Source organism: Salmo salar, chromosome 04 (assembly GCF_965601325.2).
Source record: "Salmo salar chromosome 04, fSalSal1, whole genome shotgun sequence".
In the NCBI taxonomy this organism is placed as follows: Eukaryota; Metazoa; Chordata; class Actinopteri; order Salmoniformes; family Salmonidae; genus Salmo; species Salmo salar.
In genome coordinates this window covers 46,553,661-46,574,600 of record NC_138294.1, presented here as the reverse complement: position 1 = coordinate 46,574,600, position 20,940 = coordinate 46,553,661, and the positions used below count along the sequence as shown (strand labels likewise).

The 20,940-nt window shown below is 46.3% G+C and overlaps 1 protein-coding gene across 1 annotated transcript; it reads left to right on the top strand.

Moving 5' to 3' along the window:
- Positions 1-4,045: 4,045 nt before the first annotated feature.
- On the top strand, positions 4,046-20,807 carry LOC106603080 (HERV-H LTR-associating protein 2). The gene is made up of 7 exons (XM_014196252.3): positions 4,046-4,514; positions 6,751-7,062; positions 7,407-7,673; positions 18,123-18,461; positions 18,596-18,727; positions 18,940-19,002; positions 20,460-20,807. Exons 1-7 carry the CDS (start codon positions 4,436-4,438, stop codon positions 20,528-20,530), a joined length of 1,263 nt encoding a protein of 420 aa, XP_014051727.1. The 5' UTR covers positions 4,046-4,435; the 3' UTR covers positions 20,531-20,807.
- Positions 20,808-20,940: the final 133 nt, after the last annotated feature.

Here is a 20,940-nt window from a genome sequence, read left to right as displayed (position 1 = left end):
TCTGCAGCATTAAAGGGTCCAACACGTCCTCGACCGGAACCCAGCACCTCTCCTACGGACCGTACCCCTCCCCCTCTATGAGATACTGAAGGCCACTCGCCCGACGCCTCGAATCCAGTATGCAGCGAACGGAGTATGCCGGGGCCCCCTCGATGTCCAGAGGGGGGCGAAGAAACCTCCCGCACCTCAGACTCCTGGAGCGGGCCAGCCACCACCGGCCTGAGGACAGACACATGGAACGAGGGGTTAATACGGTAATCGGGGGGAAGCTGTAACCTATAACAAGCCTCGTTCACTCTCCTCAGGAATTTAAATTGCCCCACAAACTGCGGACCCAGCTTCCGGCAGGGCAGGCGGAGGGGCAGGTTTCGGGTAGAGAGCCAGACCCGGTCCCCCCCTCACTGTGGTGGCGGTCTGCGTTCTCTTTTTGGCACAGCACGGCCCGCTGAAGGTGAACACGGACAGCTTCCCATGTCTCCTCCTCGTGCCTGAACCAGTCGTCCACCGCAGGAGCCTCAGTCTGACTCTGATGCCAAGGCGCCAGAACCGGCTGGTACCCCAGTACGCACTGGAAGGGAGAGAGGTTAGTGGAGGAGTGGCGAAGCGGGTTCTGTGCCATCTCGGCCCAGGGCATGAACGCCGCCCACTCCCCCGGCCGGTCCTGGCAATAGGACCGCAGAAACCTGCCCACATCCTGGTTTACTCTCTCCACCTGCCCATTACTCTCGGGGTGAAACCCTGAAGTCAGGCTGATCGAGACCCCCAGACGTTCCATGAATGCCTTCCAGACCCTAGACGTGAACTGGGGACCTCGATCAGACACTATATCCTCAGGCACCCCATAGTGCCGGAAGACATGCGTAAACAAGGCCTCCGCAGTCTGTAGGGCCGTAGGGAGACCGGGCAGAGGGAGGAGACGACAGGACTTCGAGAACCGATCCACAACAACCAGGATCGCGGTGTTACCCTGTGAGGGGGGAGGTCGGTTAGAAAATCCACCGACAGGTGCGACCAAGGCCGTTGTGGAACAGGTAAGGGGTGTAGCTTCTCTCTGGGCAGGTGCCTAGGAGCCTTACACTGGGCGCACACCGAGCAGGAGGAAACATAAACCCTCACGTCCTTAGCCAAGGTAGGCCACCAGTACCTCCCGCTCAAACAGCGCACTGTCTGACCGATTCCAGGATGACCAGAGGAGGGTGACATGTGGGCCCAATAGATCAACCGGTCACAAACAGCAGACGGGACGTACAGACGCCCAGCGGGACACTGGACAGGAGCGGGCTCTTCACGTAACGCCTGCTCAATGTCCGCGTCCAGCTCCCACACTAGTTTCAAAAGAAAGGTCTTTGTTTCTGGCCATTTTGAGCCTGTAATCGAACCCACAAATGCTGATGCTCCAGATACTCAACTAGTCTAAAGAAGGCCAGTTTTATTGCTTTATTAATCAGCACAACAGTTTTCAGCTGTGCTAACATAATTGCAAAAGGGTTTTCTAATGATCAATTAGCCTTTTAAAATGATAAACTTGGATTAGCTAACACAACTTGCCATTGGAACACAGGAGTGATGGTTGCGGATAATGGGCCTCCAAACGCCTATGTTGATATTCCGTAAAAAATCTGCCGTTTCCAGCTACAATAGTAATTTACAACATTAACAATGTCTACACTGTATTTCTTATCAATTTGATGTTATTTTAATGGACAAAAAAATGCTTTTCTTTCAAAAACAAGGAGATTTCTAAGTGACCCCAAACTTTTGAACGGTAGTGTATAATATTCATTTATTTTTAATTAAGCATAATGATAATGGCACTAAATTGCTGGGGAAAGCTGTTTCGGGCTTTTGAAAAACGCAAAATTCTCCAACTTCCAGACGGGGGCTTGTGGTATAGGGTAGCCTAATTTAATGATGGCCCTGCTGGCCCTGCCATCAATGGATTTCTGCCCATGCCACTGAATACTATAGTAACAGTACTCTTCTATGATCACGATCATTCATAGAATACACCTGTGAATATATCCATGAAGGGAATAGAAATGTCCATGTATTCTACGAGTTTCTGTATTGGTTGTGTGGATTATAAGGTTGGACTAAAATAGTGGTCTCATAGCTGCTTTTATATTACTAGATATTGGCTGTGCAATGTCCATAGTTCAAGGCTATCAGTGCATGTTTTCCAGTTATTTAAAACAATGATTTCCTTTACTGACTAATGTAGGCCAGTCATGAATGTTAGGTCAGTTAAATGTTGGCTCTTATCAACCAGAGAGTCTGCTAATGTCACCACAAGGGGTTTGGATTACTGCTGGTAATTTTCATAGGTATAATTGCCTAGGAATGGATGGAAACAAGGTTTAGTCACTGGAATATAACCAGAATTAAACCATATTACACACAGAGAGAGAAAAAAAGACATTATAGTGATGACTAAACACACATTATTAGAAAATACAAAAAGAATATACCAGAGGAAGTATAAAAGTGAGTCAGGAAAAGACTGGTAGAGAATCAATGATCAAATGAAAGCGCCCACAGCATAATCCCAGTCCAGTGGCATGCTCCTTTAATCTGGGATTAGCGTTGATTGAGGGCAGAGATGAGTGCTGCCATCTTTAAGAGGCATTGACGTGGAGCTAGGGGTTTCCCCTCACACGTGCCTCCTAAGGACCGTAAAGGAGAGGTGTAGCTACACATCATGGAGTAAATACATGATCATCGCTCAATCACACACTTTAGTGCTCACTGTTGGTTGATCATGGCAACAGAGTGAGGCCTCCACACTAAAACATGTTTGCTATGATAGACAGATACTCTGGCGTATTAAAACCCTAACCACTCATTATTGACACACAATTCTGCTTTGAAATGATTGTGCGTTTCTTCTGTGCTCATCTCTGTTTATCAGCTACTATGGGATAAGTAGGACATTTATCATTAGTGACTCATCATAATGTGACATTGTTATGGTTTTATTTCACCCCTTGGAGGCCAATGACACTGAACACAAGGAACTAACGTGAGAAAACATGTTGCATCATCCAATGTGAGGGCAAACTTCCTGAAAGGTTCCTGAACATTAGGTGCAGTCAGCCACAACAATAAGTAGATTAGGATTCAGGTTTAGTGTGGTCTGTGATTGTGTGTGTATAACACAGTGACAGTAGTGCCCAGTGGGAGGCAGACAGAAACAATAGTGACTGAATATGTTCCACATTGAACTATAATTGGCCTTGTGGTTAACCTCATGCCTGCCTGCTGGTGGCAGGGCACTGTGACATCCCACTTTTCTTGTCCAGACCAGCTCTCTATGATTAATAAAGGTATTGAAGGCTTGAGGGATAAGGAACATGCCTTTCACGGAACTAGAAGATACAAGAAAAATATACTGTTTCAGGGGAAACTACAATATGAAAAGAGCAGTATACCTAGTCTACTGTGTGCACAGTTATTACTCAGAGAAGGTGTGAGATGTTAAAGTGGTGACATACAGAGTGACATTGATTTCTTTCCATCAGATGACAAGAGATTCTATGAGGCACTGAGTGTGAGGGGTGGGGAGGTCTGACCGGGAGATAAGAGGGAAAGAGGCATTTCCAAGTAACACAGTGTAACCATTGATTGCACCGTGTCTCGATGTCTCTGTAGATGGGTTTGTATTTCAGAAAAGCCTGTCTGCCCTGCCGCTCCCTCCTTCTCGCTCTCTCTTCCTGTTACACTCCCTCTCTTCTCACTGTGAGAGGAGCTAGTTTCTCTGACAGGGAAACTGCTTTTCTGCTCTGACACAAGTGGTTCCAGGTGGGCCCTTTCGTATGTCTGTGGCAGTGAGTTTCAGACTCATTGGCTCTCATTTGTATTGGCTCTCATTTATGTTCACAAGGATATATTCCATCTGGATCCTTTAAAGTGACGCAAAGCAAAGTGACAGGCAGGTAAGAAGCAAAGAGGCGTTCCCAAGTAACACATTGTAACCAATGACTCCACCCTGCCTCTGCCTCTGTAGAGGGGGGTGTATTTCAAACCAGCCTGTCTGCCCTGCCGCTCCCTCCTTCTCGCTCTCCCTTCCTCTTACAGTCCCTCTCTTGTCACTGTGAGAGGAGCTAGTTTCTCTGACAGGGAAACTGCTTTTCTGCTCTGACACAAGTTGTTCCAGGTGGGCCCTTTCGTATGTCTGCGGCAGTGAGTTTCAGACTCATTGGCTCTCATTTGTATTGGCTCTCATTTGTGTTTACAAGGATATTTTCCATCTGGATCCTTCAACCTTTAAAGTGACAGCAAGGGCTTTTGATCTACACTATCCCATAGGCTGAAATGTGAGATCTAAGAGAGACCAAGACACTAATTGTGATTCAGAGCTCCTAATTGCTTTAAGATTGCTACTGATTGGAATCAGGACGTGAGTCAACAACAACCATACTTGTGGCTTTGTGAATGAATGAGAATGGTAAAGGCACTTGCTCAAGCTTTTTTGAGGTTGCTGTGGATTCTCACCTTGGCAAAGTGTAAGATCCCAGGTAAGGATAAGATCTCTCTATCCTCTTTTAAAGGTAGTAGTGCAAGAATTGTCAGGACAGGCTCATGGGTCAAGGTTCAAGGCAGGGGATGTCTTTAGTGTAAGGAAACAAATAATCTGACTACTGTATGCCTTTAAATACTTACATTTGATCTAATCTTAAAATACATCTCTATCTAAAAACATTCCTTACCCCAGGACACTTCAATGGGTGACTGTCCAGGAAAATAAAGACAAGCAAACTTACTTACCTGGCTCTGATGGAGGTGATTACGCCAAAATGTAAACCTTTTTGCATGTTGTGTCCCATCAAATAATCAGATCTATACAGAAACAATGTACTCCTTTTTCTTTATTTTCCTGGATTGTCACCAGTTTGAAGTGTCCTGGGGTAAGGAATGCTAGTCACCAGTTTGAAGTGTACTGGGGTAAGGAATGATAGTCACCAGTTTGAAGTGTACTGGGGTAAGGAATGCTAGTCACCAGTTTGAAGTGTCCTGGGGTAAGGAATGTTTCCCTTTTTGTTCAAGCGGGGCTGAAGAGCGTTTGGGTACACTTTCTTTCTCTACATCTCTTATTCATGGAACAGATGCTTTTTGCACTGTGTCCCTTTCACTGCACAAGAAATCATAGTTCTTCGTGGCAAAACTATAACGAGACAGACATCTGAAAAATAACAAGAACTACTTTAACATGTGGTCCTAAAAGGAGAGGGATTTTCCATAAGACAAATCAAGTGTAAAGTATTAGTTTAAAGAGAATGGTTTGGCCAGGAGTTTTATGAATACAAACAACCATTCCTATACAACAGAAATTACATATTGTCACTGCACTGTTCCTGTAACTTGTCGATGAAGTGTCTCTCCATCCTCAGCAAATCTGAGGATTTATGAAGTAAAAACATCCTTCAAGGCAATGCTGAGCCTCTATTGCTGTGCATGTAGAAATATGTTGCCCACATCCCTGTAAATCCTTGAGAGGTGGTCAGTCAGTGGGCAGTGAGCAGGAGTCGAGATGTGTTCTCTGTTAGGAATCCAGTAGCCCACGGCGTCTGTGATAGCTGGCCCTCTGGCCCTCGGCATGCCTCTGTTTGTTCTGGTTGGGAGACTAGGGAGGCCGGGTCCCACTGTCCTGTCCAGTATTTAGACTGGCCAGACCATGCTGGGACCCAGGTCAGCTGTCTCTTCTGTTTGGAATGTTGCTGAGGAGATGAAAGACGTCTACTCTGAGGAGAAGCTCACAGTCTCACAGGGACATCCTTGACTCTTCACACAGTTGCACACATGCTTATTCTATATAGTCATGCACTATATTTGACTCTGAGTGGGTGCCCTGTCAATGAAGGACTTCACTGGTGTTACCACTGTTGTTTTGGCAGTAAAAAGCCCATAAATTCACCTATGAACATGGATGTTACATTTATTCATTCACAGTGCAATGTCTTGTTGCAACCACATTTAGTGCAAAACAAATGACTGAAAAAAACAGATGTTGAGAATAGGCTGTGTGATTACCAGTTTCAAGGGTATTATCTAATACTTATCCAGTCAAACTCTGCATTTAACTAAAAAATTGTAATGTATGTATGTAATGTTTGGCTTTAGAAGTGCCCCCATAACCATAGGTGCTGGCGCTAACTGTGAGTTGTGTGGTGGCTAAAATGCTGGGACTGCATGTTACAGTTGGGTAAAACATAACATAGTGAATGTTTCAGAACCGTGAGAATAACACAACCTATAGCAAGATGGAAAGAGGGGGAGAAAAGTTCACTCATTACCATGTGGATTCAGTACACGTCATACGTGATATACCGATATGGAAAGGACATACTGTGAGTAGGTGTTGTGGGCTGAAAGAAAGAGATAGGAATGGAGAGAACATTTTGTTCATTCCGCCTTCTACTGCAGTGGGCTAAATAGGGGGTCAACACATAGTGTTTCTGGGTAGTCTTAAATCTACTTTGAAACAAAATTATATAGCTCAAACACATAGTTATGGGCTTTAAAAAATAATACACCTGTACCATGTCAGATATGGAGTTGAAATGTATTACATTTTGAGTTTGCATCGAAATATTGCACTTTATATATGTCACAGAAGATTGAAATATAAAATATAAGAAAACTGTTTGACATAGCAACACTGGATTTTTTTGCGGGCTTTTTGAAAGAATGTTAACTAATTATTAAATGGAGGTCACATTTCCCCAAACTGTTATCTCTCTACTTCTCCCTTAGATGCCCATTTGACATGCCTGTTCTCAGAAGACTGTGTGCTACCCTGCAGCTTCCAACCCGGCGGAAATGAGATCATCAGCTGGTACCGCCAGGAGGTACTCCTCCTCAACCACTCCCATCAGGGTGGAGACCAGTCGGACCAGCCTCCCAAGGACCACCGTACCAGGATGTACCTGCTTCAGGACCAGCTCTCCCGGGGCAACGCCTCGCTCCACCTCAGCCAGTGTGGCATCAAGGACCGAGGCCGCTACAGGTGTCAGGTCAACAGCACTCTGGGACAACAGGAGTCCTTTATCATCATGAAAGTGGAGGGTTAGTAGTACCGCTGGCGCTAGTATCGAGGCTAGAGTATGCTGCTGAGTATCCACTTCACATATCAAATTCCTTCAGCGTAGCTTGTGGTAAAATACCCTCTGTTAAGAGACATGAATCATTGTTTGTCGCCCAGCTGCCGCTGTATTGGAGCTGTTAGAGCTAGAGCCAAATTTCTAAACTGATGCCAAGCCAAGAGTCGAGTATTTGCTTTTGATGTTGGTTTTGTGACTTCGCTGTACAAAAACCTTTTGAATGGTTTTTGCTCTCAAATTCACTGTTTGTAGTCAAACCACTCAAGGCTGTTACTTTCTAACCTTGGCTCTCTCTCACTATTATTCCAGCTCCCATCAAGATGGTTACTATGGAGATAAGTAAGAACAGAGAGATTCAGTGCCTGTCTAAGGATATCTTCCCTGCTCCCCGTGTGCAATGGTCCACTCTGCCACCTAAAGCCAACCTGAGATCCACCACACATATGGCACCCAACACTGAGGGCCTCTACTCTGTTCAGAGCAAACTGAGAATGTTTGGAAATACCCCCACTTACGTCTGCACCGTTAATTCCACATATGGATCACAGTCATGGAAGAGCTCACTACAAAAAGGAGGTACGGCATAATCAGCATTGTGTTTCTCTTTCTCTCTTTCTCTCTCATTTTGCAGATGCATAGTTTATGGTTGATAAATTCTCATAAAAACAGTAATACACTGCTGGGATTATTTAACCTTTATTTAACTAGGCAAGTCAGTTAAGAACAAATTCTTATTTACAATGACGGTCTACCAAAAGGCTACAGGCCTCCTGCAGGGGCGGGGCGGGGGCTGGGATTAAAATGAAAAACTACATAAAGAGAGACCTAAGACAACAACACAGCATGGAAGTAACACAACATGACAACATGGTAGCAACACAACATGGCAGCAGCAAAACATGGTAGCCTCACAAAACGGTACAAACATTATTGAGCACAGACAACAGCACAAAGGGCTAGGAAATAGGGACAACAATACATCCCGCAAAGCAGCCACACCTGTCAAGATGGCCACCAATGTTCCTATAACCAAGAAGGCAAAGATAACTGAACTAAATGACTACCGCCCCGTAGCACTCACTTCTGTCATCATGAAGCGCTTTGAGAGAGTAGTCAAGGATCATGTCACCTCCGCCTTACCAGTGTCATGACGTGGCCCTTTCTGGGTGTAGATCGTGGCAAATGTAAGAATGCTGTTCATTGACTACAGCTCAGCATTCAACACCATAATACCCTCCAAGCTCATCATCAAGCTGGAGGCCCTGGGCCTCAACCCCGCCCTGTGCAATTGGGTCCTGGACTTGATGGACCGCTCCCAGGAGGTGAAGGTAGGAAACAACATCTCCACCTCGCTGACCCTCAACACTGGGGCCCCACAAGGGTGCGTGCTCAGCCCCCTCCTGTACTCCCTGTTCACCCATGACTGTGTGGCCATGCACGCCTCCAACTCAATCATCAAGTTTGCAGACGACACAACAGTAGTGGGCTTAATTACCAACAACGACGAGACAGCCTACAGGGAGGAGGTGAGGGCACTCAGAGTGTGGTGTCAGGAAAACAACCTCTCACTAAACATCAACAATGATCATGGACTTCAGGAAACAGCAGAGGGTGCACCTCCTATCCACTTCGAAGGGACAGCAGTGAAGAAAGTGGAAAGTTCCTCGGTGTACACATCAACGACAAACTGAAATGGTCCACCAACACAGACAGTGTGGTGAAGAAGGTGCAACAGCGCCTCTTCAACCTCAGGAGGCTGAAGAAATTTGGCTTGTCACCCAAAACCCTGACTAACTTTTACAGATCCACAATCGAGAGCATCATGTCGGGCTGTATCACAGCCTGGCACGGCAACTGCTCCGCCCACAACCGCAAGGCTCTCCAGAGGGTGGTGCGGTCTGCACAACGCATCACCAGAGGAAAACTACCTATAGCACCCGATGTCACAGGAAGGCAAAAAAGATCATCAAAGACAACAACCACCCGAGCCACTGCCTGTTCACACCGCTACCATCCAAAAGGCGAGGTCAGTACAGGTGCATCAAAGCTGGGACTGAGAAGCTGTTCTTCAGTCTCTATCTCAAGGCCATTAGACTGGTAAACAGCAATCACAAACTCAGAGAGGCTGCTGCCAACATGGAGACCCAAACACTGGCCACTTTAACAAAGGGATCACTAGTCACTTGCACTGTCGGAACCAGAAGCACAAGCATTTCGCTACGCTCGCATTAACACCTGCTAACCATGTGTATGTGACAAATAAAATTTCATTTGTCAATAAGAGTGTCCATGATTGAGTCTTTGAATTAAGAGATTGATTGTATGTTGCAGCTCGTTACAGTCGCTAGCTGCTGCGAACAGAATGTGACTGGCAGAACGGGTGTTTTATGTGAAGGATGACGGCTGCAGTAGATATCTCAGATAAGGGGGAGTGAGGCCTAAGAGGGTTTTATTAATAAGCATCAACCAGTGGGTCTAGCAACAGGTATACAGAGATGACCAGTTTACAGAGTATAGAGTGCAGTGATGTGTCCTTTAGGAGCATTGGTGGCAAATCTGATGGGTTAATGGTAAAGAACATCTAGCCGCTCAAGAGCACCCTTACCTGCAGATGGTCATCTGAATCAGGGTTAGTTTGGCAGCTGGGGTGAAAGAGGAACGATTACGATAGAGGAAACCAAGTCTAGATTTAACTTTAGCCTGCAGCTTTGATATGTGCTGAGAGAAGGACAGTGCACCGTCTAGCCATACTCCCAAGTACTTGTATGAAGTGACTACCTCAAGCTCTAAACTCTCAGAGGTAGTAATCACACCTGTGGGGAGAGGGGCATTCTTCTTACCAAACCACAATGTCCTTTGTTTTGGAGGTGTCCAGAACTAGATTAAAGGCAGAGAAAGCTTGTTGGACACTAAGAAAGCTTTGTTGTAGAGCGTTTAACACAAAATCTGAGGAGGGGCCAGCTGAGTATAACATTGTATCATCTGCATATAAATTGATGAGAGAGCTTCCTACTGCCTGAGGTATGTTGTTGATGTAAATTGAGAAGAGTGTGAGGCCTAGGATCGAGCCCTGGGGTACACCCTTGGTGACAGGCAGTGGCTGAGACAGCAGATGTTCTGACTTTATACACCACACTCTTTGAGAGAGGTAGTTAGCAATGATGACCAAGTGCAGAGCCAGAGACAAACCCACACAGGGAAACTGACTGATTTATATACAGGTGCTCTCAACTCCCAGACAGACGTGCGTGATGCGTTGATGCCTGAGAAAATGAATAATTCATTAATTTCAGTGTAACACCCATTGAATATAGCTCGCTAGTCCTTGTAGTCCTCTGGTTTGTTTAGCCATCCCTATGGGAAGAATGAATGGGGAAAGAATAGGCTTTTGGAATATAAGGTCTGAGGTTAACACAGGCTTAGGAGATCTTATACATTTTGTTTTATCAGACAATAGCAGTCAGTTAGCATATCCATTATGAAGTCTGTGTGATTTGTGTGTTTTTAATTATTACATAAATTCTTCAAACTTCACAAAAAGTAACGTTAGCTGGTGAAGATTATTTCATAGAACAAAACGTATAAGATCTCCTAAGACTGTGTTTACCACGGACCTTATTTTTGGCGTTCATCCAAAAACCCTACAAAAATGTCATTCATTTTCCTCATAGGCTTTGTCCAACGAACAATGGCTGAGTTAGTGCCTACAAAAAGATGCCATTACTATTTCTCTCTATTAGGAATTAGAACACTAGAATGGGTTTTAACCTTCTTATGATGGGATTAAGGTCAGCCATTTTGGTCAGGGAGTTGGTCAACCATGGTTTGCCAGTGATGTGATAAGATATGGTGTAAAATAATGAATTTGAATAATGTATATAGATACATTATTCAAATTCATTATTTTACACAGTTTTTTTGTCAGCTAGCTAGACATGACATTTTTCAAATTAACTGCCAATATGCCAACATTCCATTCAAACAATGTGGTCAATCTACAGTCATACACTGGCTGCAATCAGTTGATGTTAGGACTGAGACAAGTTGTAAATGGACCATAATAGCACTCACAGCTTTCCAAGAAAAACATTTAAGACATTTCTGATCTGTTTACATACAGTACCAGTCAAAAGTTTGGACACACCTACTCATTCAAGGGTTTTTCCTTATTTTTCCTATTTTCTACATTGTAGAATAATAGAGATGTCAAGACTCACTAGAGTGATGGGGTGAAGTCAGGCGCAGGAGACCAAAGATGCGTAGTAGGGTGTTTATTTCCTAATTCCGACAAATCCAATCAGGAAATGAACAAGGAAAACGAACCAGACAAAAATATAAATGTCCACCTCAACAGGGTCGGAACACAGTCCAGAAACAAAAATAACGTTCTTCCACAACATGAATCAGGAAAACAATAATAACCCCTAAACCCCACGACAGGCAACAACGAACAATCCCGCACAAAAACCTAAACCCAGACAGCAAGACTAAATACCCCACTAATTACCTAACACAAAACCAGACAAAACCAAACGAAAAGGAAAAGAGGATCGGTGGCAGCTAGTAGGCCAGTGACGATGACCGCCGAGCGCCGCCCGAACAGGGAGAGGAGCCATCTTCGGTAGACTTCGTGACAAGAGAAGACATCAAAACAATGAAATAACACATATGGAATCATGTAGTAAGCAAAAAAGTGTTAAACAAATCCAAAAAATATTTTAGATTCTTCAAAGTAGCCACCCTTTGCCTTGATGACTATCAGACCTCAGGATACAGAACAGCAGGCAGGCTAAGGGAAAGGGCAGGCAGAATGGTCAAAACCGGAAAGAGGAGACAGAGAGCTGTAAGACAGAGGATTAATCCTTGATACATGAAACGTGGGATGTGTACGGAGAGTGCAGGGCAACAGAAGATGAACAGCAGAGGGGCTAAGGATCTTGGAAAAAGGGCTGATAAAACGGGGGGAAAGTTTGCGTGACTCTACCCAGAGGGGCAGATTCCGAGTAGACAGCCATACCCTCTGCCCAAGAAGACAGTGGGGAGCCGGGGTCCGGTGGCAGTCTGCCTGTCGACGGTACCTGGAGGTAGTCTTGAGATGAGCGGACCGAGCTCTCTTCCAGGTACGGACGAACATCTGGGCAGAGGGTATGATGACCTCTTGCTCAGGGCTGATAACCCATGGAGCACTCGAAGGGCGAGCAGGGAAGGGTGTTCCGGGTGTACTCCAGCCACACAAGTTGCTGGCTCCAGGTGGTGGGGTTGGCCGAGACGAGGCACCGAAGAGTCGTATCCAGGTCCTGATTGGCACGTTCTGACTGGCCGTTGGATTGGGGATGAAACCCGGAGGACAGGCTGGCCGATGACCCAATGAGTGTGCGGAACGCCTTCCAGAACCGGGACGAGAATTGAGGACCACGGTTGGAAACCATGTCCACTGGAAGTCCATGGATCCGGAAGACGTGCTGCACCATGAGCTGGTCCATCTCCTTGGCCGAAGGTAGCTTGAGGAGGGGAATGAAATGGGCAGGAAAACCTTGGAAAACCTGTCCACCACCTTGAGGATAGTGTTGTTGCCATCAGACGGAGTGGGACCAGTGACGAAGTCCAGGGGTATATGTGACCAGGGACGGTGAAGGACAGGAAGAGGTTGAAGGAGGCCAGCCGGAGCTTACCGAGGAGTCTTGTTCTGAGCACAGACCGTGCAAGAGGCGCCGAACGCGGAGATGTCCGGAACTATGGTGGGCCACCTGCCACCCTGGCTCCAATGGGAACCAGGGGGGCAGGCAAGCCTGGAGGAATAAGCCCATTTGGGTCCGGCTGGGAACGCTGCGCCACACAGACCTGGTTCTCTATTCCCCAGACGAAGGTAGCCACCAGGCACGAGGTAGGAAGAATGATTTCGGGGTCTGAGGGTGTAGAAGCGGGGCAATAGCGGCGTGAAAGCATGTCCGGCTTAACATTCTTAGACCCCGGGTGGTAAGAGATGGTGAAGTTGAACCGGGTGAACAACAGGGCCCATCGAGCTTGCCTGGAGTTGAGATACTTGGCGGTGCAGAGATATTCCAGGTTCTTGTGATCCGTCCACACTATAAATGGAAGTTCCGCCCCATCTAACCATTGTCTCCACTCCTCCAAGGCCATCTTCACCACGAGTAGTTCTCGATTCCCCACATCATAATTCATCTCCGTGGCGTTAAGGCGATAGGAGAAGAAGGCGCAGGGATGCAGCTTAAGTTCCAGGGCAAAACCTTGGGACAGGACAGCCACCACTCTGACATCCGAAGTGTCTACCTCCACCATGAACTGACAGGACGGGTCCGGATGGATCAATATGGGAGCTGTGGTGAAGCGGTGCTTAAGGTCCAGGAATGCCCGGTCAGCAGCTGGGGACCACATGAACGGGACCTTCGGAGATGTGAGTGCTGACAAGGGAGAGGCCAGGGTGTTGTAAATCCGGATAAAACAGTGATAGAAATGGGCAAATCCTAAGAAACGTTGCAATCTACTACCGCTCTCACCTTTCCCGGATCCATCTGCACATTCCCAGCAGTGATGATGTAACCAAGGAAGGAGATGATGGAGTAATGGAACTCGCATTTGACAAACAGCTGGTTCTCCAGGAGACGCTGGAGGACTTGCTGGACGTGGAGAACGTGTTCTTGAGCTGAGCGGGAAAAGACGAGGATGTCATCGAGGTAGACGAACGCGAACCGGTTCAACATATCCAGGAGAACGTCATTAACCAGGGCCTGGAACACAGCAGGAGCATTGGTCAAACCGAATGGTATCACCAGGTATTCATAGTGTCCGCTAGCAGTGTTGAAGGCTGTCTTCCACTCGTCACCTTCCCGTATCCGTACCAGGTGGTAGGCGTTCCGAAGGTCTAACTTAGAGAAGATAGCGGCCCCCTGGAGTGGCTTGAAAGCCGAATTGATGAGTGGTAGCGGGTAGCGGTTCTTAACCGTGATGTCATTGAGGCCCCGGTAGTTGATGTATGGGCGCAGAGTTTCGTCCTTCTTCTCCACAAAGAAGAACCCTGCGCCGGCGGGGGAGGCAGGACGGATACCCCCTGCAGCCAGGGACCCGACAGTGAATACAGCCATCCCCAGGGTGGTAGTGCCCGAGAGAAGGTCAATCCCGCAGTCATAGGGTCAATGCGGAGGAAGCGAAGTGGCCCAGGCCTTGCTTAAAATCTCCCGTAGATCCTGATACTCCACTGGAATGGCAGAGAGGTTCGAGGCTTCTTCCGAGCCCACAGGAAGACTTCCTGGGGCAGGCTGCGCTGAGTTCAGGCAATGGGCGTGGCAGAACAGGCTCCAGCCCATGATAGTACCAGCAGTTCATTTGATAAGGGGATTGTGGCGCTGGAGCCAAGAAAACCCCAATACTACGGGAACCTGAGCAGACTTGATGAGCATAAACTGTATAGATCACTGTGATTCCTGGACACACAGGGGGATAGGAGTAGTAATGTGGGTAACCCTGCCTATAGAGCGCCCATCCAGTGCTCTAACATCCACGTGACTGGAGAGGGGCTGAGTGGGGATGCCCAGCTCAGACACCAGGGTGGCGTCCATGAAACCCTCATCGGCCTCAGAGTCAATGAGAACCTGGAGAGATTTAGACTGGTTGCCCCACAGCAGGAGAGGGGGTGCGAGTAAGGGGAGAAGAAAAACGCTCTGTATGGCCCACCAGAGTACTCGCACCTACTGATGAGCCTGGTCTTATTAAAAGACAGGTTGACACATAATGACCGGCAGTTCCGCAATACAGACAACTCTGGGTGTTAAGTCTGCGTAAGTGTTCAGCTGGAGACAGCCTAGCTCTGCCAAGTTGCATCGGCTACGAAAAAGGGGAGTCGGCAGACCTCAGAGACTCTCGGGGGAACTCGGGTAAGCTTGGATTCTCTTGGGGATGTAGATTCCGGGATCTTCCGGAGTTCCTCGGAGGAAAGGTGGGATCCTTAGGGTGAGAGATTGGGACAGGAATCAGACCTCCTCTCCCTCCTATGTTCCCGTAGCCGCCCATCGATCTGGATGGTCAAGGCAATGAGAGAATCGAGATCCTGAGGCAGTTCCCGGGCTGCATGGTCATCCTTAACGTCCTCCGATAATCCATGAAGGAATGTGTCGAACAGGGATTCTGAGTGCCAGGCACTTGGCAGCCAATGTGCAGGAATCAACTGCATAGTCCAACACACTGCGGGAGTCTTGGCGAAGCTGGAGTAACTTCTGGGCAGTCTCTCTCCTGGACAATTGAAAACCTATTTCACCTCATCCTCACGAACTCCTCCAGGCTGAAACACTCGGTAGATTGTTGTTCCTAGTAGCCCAGGCAAGTAGCCCAGGCAAGAGCAGTAGCCCAGGCAAGAGCCCTCCTGGACAGTAGCCCAGGCAAGAGCCCTCCTGGACATTAGCGATCCGAGGGGAAGGACGAGGGCAGCAGCTCAAAGATAGAGGAGGAGGAGGAGGTAAGCGGGGTTATCGGGAAGCCGGGGTGGCCTGGAGAGACGCACTGCTGACAGCGGTGTTACTGGGGGGCTGGGAGGCTACTGTCATGGCCGGCAGACTCACAGATAATCCGCGGAATTGCTCCAGCAATGTATTCAAGGCACAGTCATGGCGTTCTGCCAAGGTCTGGAATCCGTCCATAAGACCTCGGAGTAACTCCTTGTGTCTCCCAATGCTGGCTCCTAGCTGGTCCGAGTCTGCTGGGTCAGTCAGACCTCAGGAGAAGACCCAGATGCAGACAGTTCGAAGCAACAAAAGTTTATTACAAAAACAGGTGGCAGGCAAACAACAGGTCAAGGGCAGGCAGAGGTCAGTAATCTAGAGCAGAGTCCGAAAGGTACAGAAAAGCAGGCTCAGGGTCAGGGCAGGCAGAGGTCAGTAATCCAGGGCAGTGTCATAAGGTACGGAATAGCAGGCAGGCTCAGGATCAGGGCAGGCAGAATGGTCAAAACTGGGAAAGCTAGAAAACAGGGAAAAGAGAGAAAAACAGGACTACAGGAAAAATGCTGGTAGGCTTGACAAGACGAATTGGCAACAGACAAACAGAAAACACAGGCATAAATGCACAGGGGATAATGGAGGAAATGGGTGACACCTGGAGGGGGGTGGAGGCAAGCACAAGACAGGTGAAACAGATCAGGGTGTGACAATGACAGCTTTGCACACTCTTGGCATTCTCTCAACCAGCTTCATGAGGTAGTCACCTGGAATGCATTTTAATTAACAGGTGTGCCTTGTTAAAAGTTCATTTGTGGAATTTCTTTCCTTCTTAATGCTTTTGAGCCAATCAGTTGTGTTGTAACAAGGTAGGGTGGGTATACAGAAGATAGCCCTATTTGGTAAAAGACCAAGTCCATATTATGGAAAGAACAGGTCAAATAAGCAAAGAGAAACGACAGTCCATCATTACTTTAAGACATGAAGGTCAGTCAATCTGGAAAATGTCAATAACTTTTAAAGTTTCTTCAAGTGCAGTTGCAAAAACCATCAAGCACCATGATGAAACTGGCTCTCATGAAGACCGCCACAGGAAAGGAAGACCCAGAGTTACCGCTGCTGCAGAGGATAAGTTAATTCGAGTTAACTGCACCTCAGATTGCAGCCCACATAAATGCTTGACAGAGTTCAAACATCTCAACATCAACTGTTCAGAGGAGACTGCGTGAATCAGGCCTTCATGGTCGAAATCCTGCAAAGAAACCACTACTAAAGGACACCAATAAGAAGAAGAGACTTGCTTGGGCCAAGAAACACGAGCAATGGACATTAGACCGGTGGAAATTTTCTTTTGGTATGATGAGTCCAAATTTGAGATTTTTTTTATTCCAACTGCTGTGTCTTTGTGAGACGCAGAGTAGGTGAACGGATGAATTCCGCATGTGTGATTCCCACCGTGAAGCATGGAGGAGGAGGTGTGATGGTGTGGGGTGCTTTGCTGGTGACACTGTCTGTGATTTATTTAGAATTCAAGGCACTCTTAACCAGCATGGCTACCGCAGCATTCTGCAGCGATATGCCATCCCATCTGGTTTGCGCTTAGTAGGACTATAATTTGTTTTTCAACAGGACAATGACCCAAAACACACCTCCAGGCTGTGTATGGGCTATTTGACCCAATTGAGATGGTTTGGGATGAGTTGGAACGCAGAGTGAAGGAAAAGCAGCCAACAAGAGCTCAGCATATGTGGGAACTCCTTCAAGACTGTTGGAAAAGCATTCCTCATGAAGCTGGTTGAGAGAATGCCAAGAGTGCGCAAAGCTGTCATCAAGTCAAAGGGTGGCTACTTTGAAGAATCTAAAATATATTTTGATTTCTTTAATAGTTTTGATGTCTTCACTTTTGTTCTACAATGTAGGAAATAGTAAAATAAAGAAAAACCCTTGAATGAGTAGGTGTGTCCAAACGTTTGACTGGTACTGTATATTTTAGAGGCTATTTATACAGAAAATTGGTGTAAAACCTGTATAAACTGTATTTACAATTATTTGACAATATTTTATGTTGACAATAATTCCATTACACCATTTCTGATATATCCCATATCTTACTTTTATTTTCCTGCAGGTGTGTTTTGGGTAAAATCTGGATAATATACCTCTATCGCCATTCGTTCCAATTAGTGGTTTGTATTTCGCCCTGACCAATATGGTTGCCATTTTTGCCACCATTCTGGAACTTTGATGGTTTATAAAATCCCCTCTAGTAATTGAATAGGACCTCTATGGTAACACCGCCCTCTAGTGTTTAAGAGAGTGACTACAGTGGGAAGTCTGCTAAGGGACAGTGATATATATATATATATATATATATACCTTTTACATTTACATTTAACAGACACTCTTATCCAGAGCAACTTACATAAGTCAGTGCATTCATTTTTGTACTTTTTTGTACTGGTCTCCCGTGGGAATCGAAACCCACAAACCTGGCGTTGAAAGCGCCATGCTCTACCAACTGAGCCTCAAATAAAATGCTTTCACTGGCTCACAATTCATAAACTTATTTCATCAACAGAGTTGACTGGAGAGGCAGGGCGAGAGCTGTCCATCCCTTGCATGGCTCCACAGAACTTCCAGAACTTTTTCCTCACCTGGACCTTCGCTAAAACCAATGATAAATCCAAGGTCATCCTCAGCTATGTCAGCCAAACCAGACGGACCTCCAACCTCTGGGAGGGCCAGGTTGAACTGGAGCAGGACCGAGTTTTGATGGGAGATGGATCCCTCCTTCTTCACAACCCAGAGAGTCAGGAACACACAGGAACCTACACCTGTACATTCTCAGGCTTCCAGAGCAGACACATGGTTCAAACCCAGGTCGCCATCAGGTCAACATTACGGCGGTCGTTGACAGGTACATAAAAGTTATACCTTTAAAATATTTACACCCTATGTGCTTATATTGCATGCAAGGTTATTGATGATAAGTGTCCACTATCTTTTCATAATGCTGAATTTTTCACACATTTACATTGTCCAAACGTCTAGAAAATATGCCAAATGCTGAAGACCAGGTTGGGCGTACAGGGGAAAGTCACTCCAAGATGTGGGTTATTGCTGTAGTAGTTGCAGTGGTTGCACTAGTAACAACAGCTCTACTACTGTATAGAAAACAAAGAGGTAAGTATAAAGACAGGTCTTGACCCGGGCCTGCAGTGGTAGTATATCAGCGTATCAAAGAGATGTCTGCTATCCTACTGTTCACTCTACTATAACTAATGTGATGGAATACCTGAGAGTAAATGAATCACTTCTGAACACCATGCATTCTGTACTCATACTCACATGGCAATGAAGGAAGTGATGACTCATATGATTTATGTACTCCTTAGCCAACCAAGGGAAGGCTGATAGGACTACTCTGGAGGACACAGAGATGCAGCCAATGGAAACTAGTAAGTATAGGTCTATTTTAGTAGTTGTCAGGACTCATCATTGTATGGCCTTTGTCCTATTATAATCCAATCCAGCAATCTTACACTATATATACAAAAGAATGTGGACACCCCTTCAAATGAGTGGATTCGGCTATTTCAGCCACAACCGTTGCTGTTTATAAAATCGAGCACAAATCCATGCAATCTCCATAGACAAATATTGGCAGTGGAATGGCCCGTAATGAAGAGCTCAGTGACTTTCAACGTGGCACCTAAATAGGATGCCACATTTCCAACAAGTCAGTTTGTCAAATTTCTGCCCTGCTAGAACTGCCCCGGTCAACTGTAAGTGCTGTTATTGTGAAGTGGAAACACCTAGGTGCAACAACGGCTCATCCGTGAAGCGGTAGTCCACACATGCTCACAGAACGGGACCGCCAAGTGCGGAAGCGTGTAGTGCGTAAAAATCATCTCTCCTCGGTTCAACACTCACTACTGAGTTCCAAACTGCCTCTGGAAATAACTGTTCGTCAGGTGTGGTGTACATCTTGCCGCCATTGGACTCTGGAGCATTGGAAATGTCTTCTCTGGAGTAATTAGTCACGCTTCACCATCTGGCAGTCCGACGGACGAAACTTGGGTTGGCAGATGCCAGGAGATGCTACCTGCTCCAATGCATAGTGCCAACTGTAAAGTTTGGTGGATGAGGAATAATGGGCAGGGGCTGTTTTCATGGTTCGGGCCTTAGTTCCAGTGACAGAAAATATTAACGCTACAGCATATAATGACATTCTCGACGATTTTGTGTTTCCAACTTTGTGGCAATAGTTTGGAGAAGGCCCTTTCCTGTTTCCGCATGACAATGCTCCCGTGCACAAAGCGAGGTCCATACAGAAATGGTTTGTCGAGATCGGTGTGGAAGAACTTGACTGGCCTGCACAGAGCCATGACGTCAACTCCATCGAACACATTTGGGATGAATTGTAAAGCCGACTCCGAGTCAGGCCTAATCGCCTGACATCACTAATGCTCTTGTGGCTGAATGGAAGCAAGTCCCAGGAGCAATGTTCCAACATCTAGTGGAAAGCCTTCCCAGAACAGTGGAGGCTATTATGGCAGCAAATGGGGGACGAACTCCATATCAATGCCCATGATTTTGGAATGAGATGTTCGATGAGCAGGTGTCCACATACTTATGGGCATGTAGTGTATCTGATTTTATCCCCATTCTGCAAGGCCAAAACAAAAGTGACTTGTGTAGCCTTCAGCACAGATACCTTTAGCCTTAACAACATTCATAAAACTCCAACTCTTCTATCACTTGAATTAATTTATCTGTATACTAAAGTTCTTATTTATTCATGTTTGGTTGAAGTACACTGAAAGGAAATACTGCTGGCTTTAGAGTTATTCCTTCATTGGCTAATACCTATTGCCCTGCCTTACTAATTGGCCTTTCCGTCTCTCCCTCACAGTTAAAACATCTGATGATTTGCCAATGGATAACTGCCAGCTGACAGCAGGACACAACAACGGCCATACATAGCTCTGACTGACAAGACGTACTAGATGACAGTCATACTGTTCCTAATCACAGACCTGACATCATCAATCAACCATGCATTTGTAGCTTGACTGATAGTTAGAAAATATGCCCATGGACAACAACCCACATGTTTTGCTCAAGGGGGGAAATTATACCACGTAGGGATGCATTCCAGTGATTTCATTGGAGAGTACTGTTCTACAATGGAGCACATCTGTGTTCTAAACAATTGAATAACTGTACAGTCTTCATCATTTACATAAAAGTTTTGAATGAAGTGTTCATTGTAGCAGTCATCTGTGAGTGTCTGAACAGTTGTCAACTCTGAGATACCTTACCCTTCTAAGGTATCTAGCTAGCTACAGCAGGCTACCGAGACAGAAATACACATTGCCATGCTGTTCGTAATG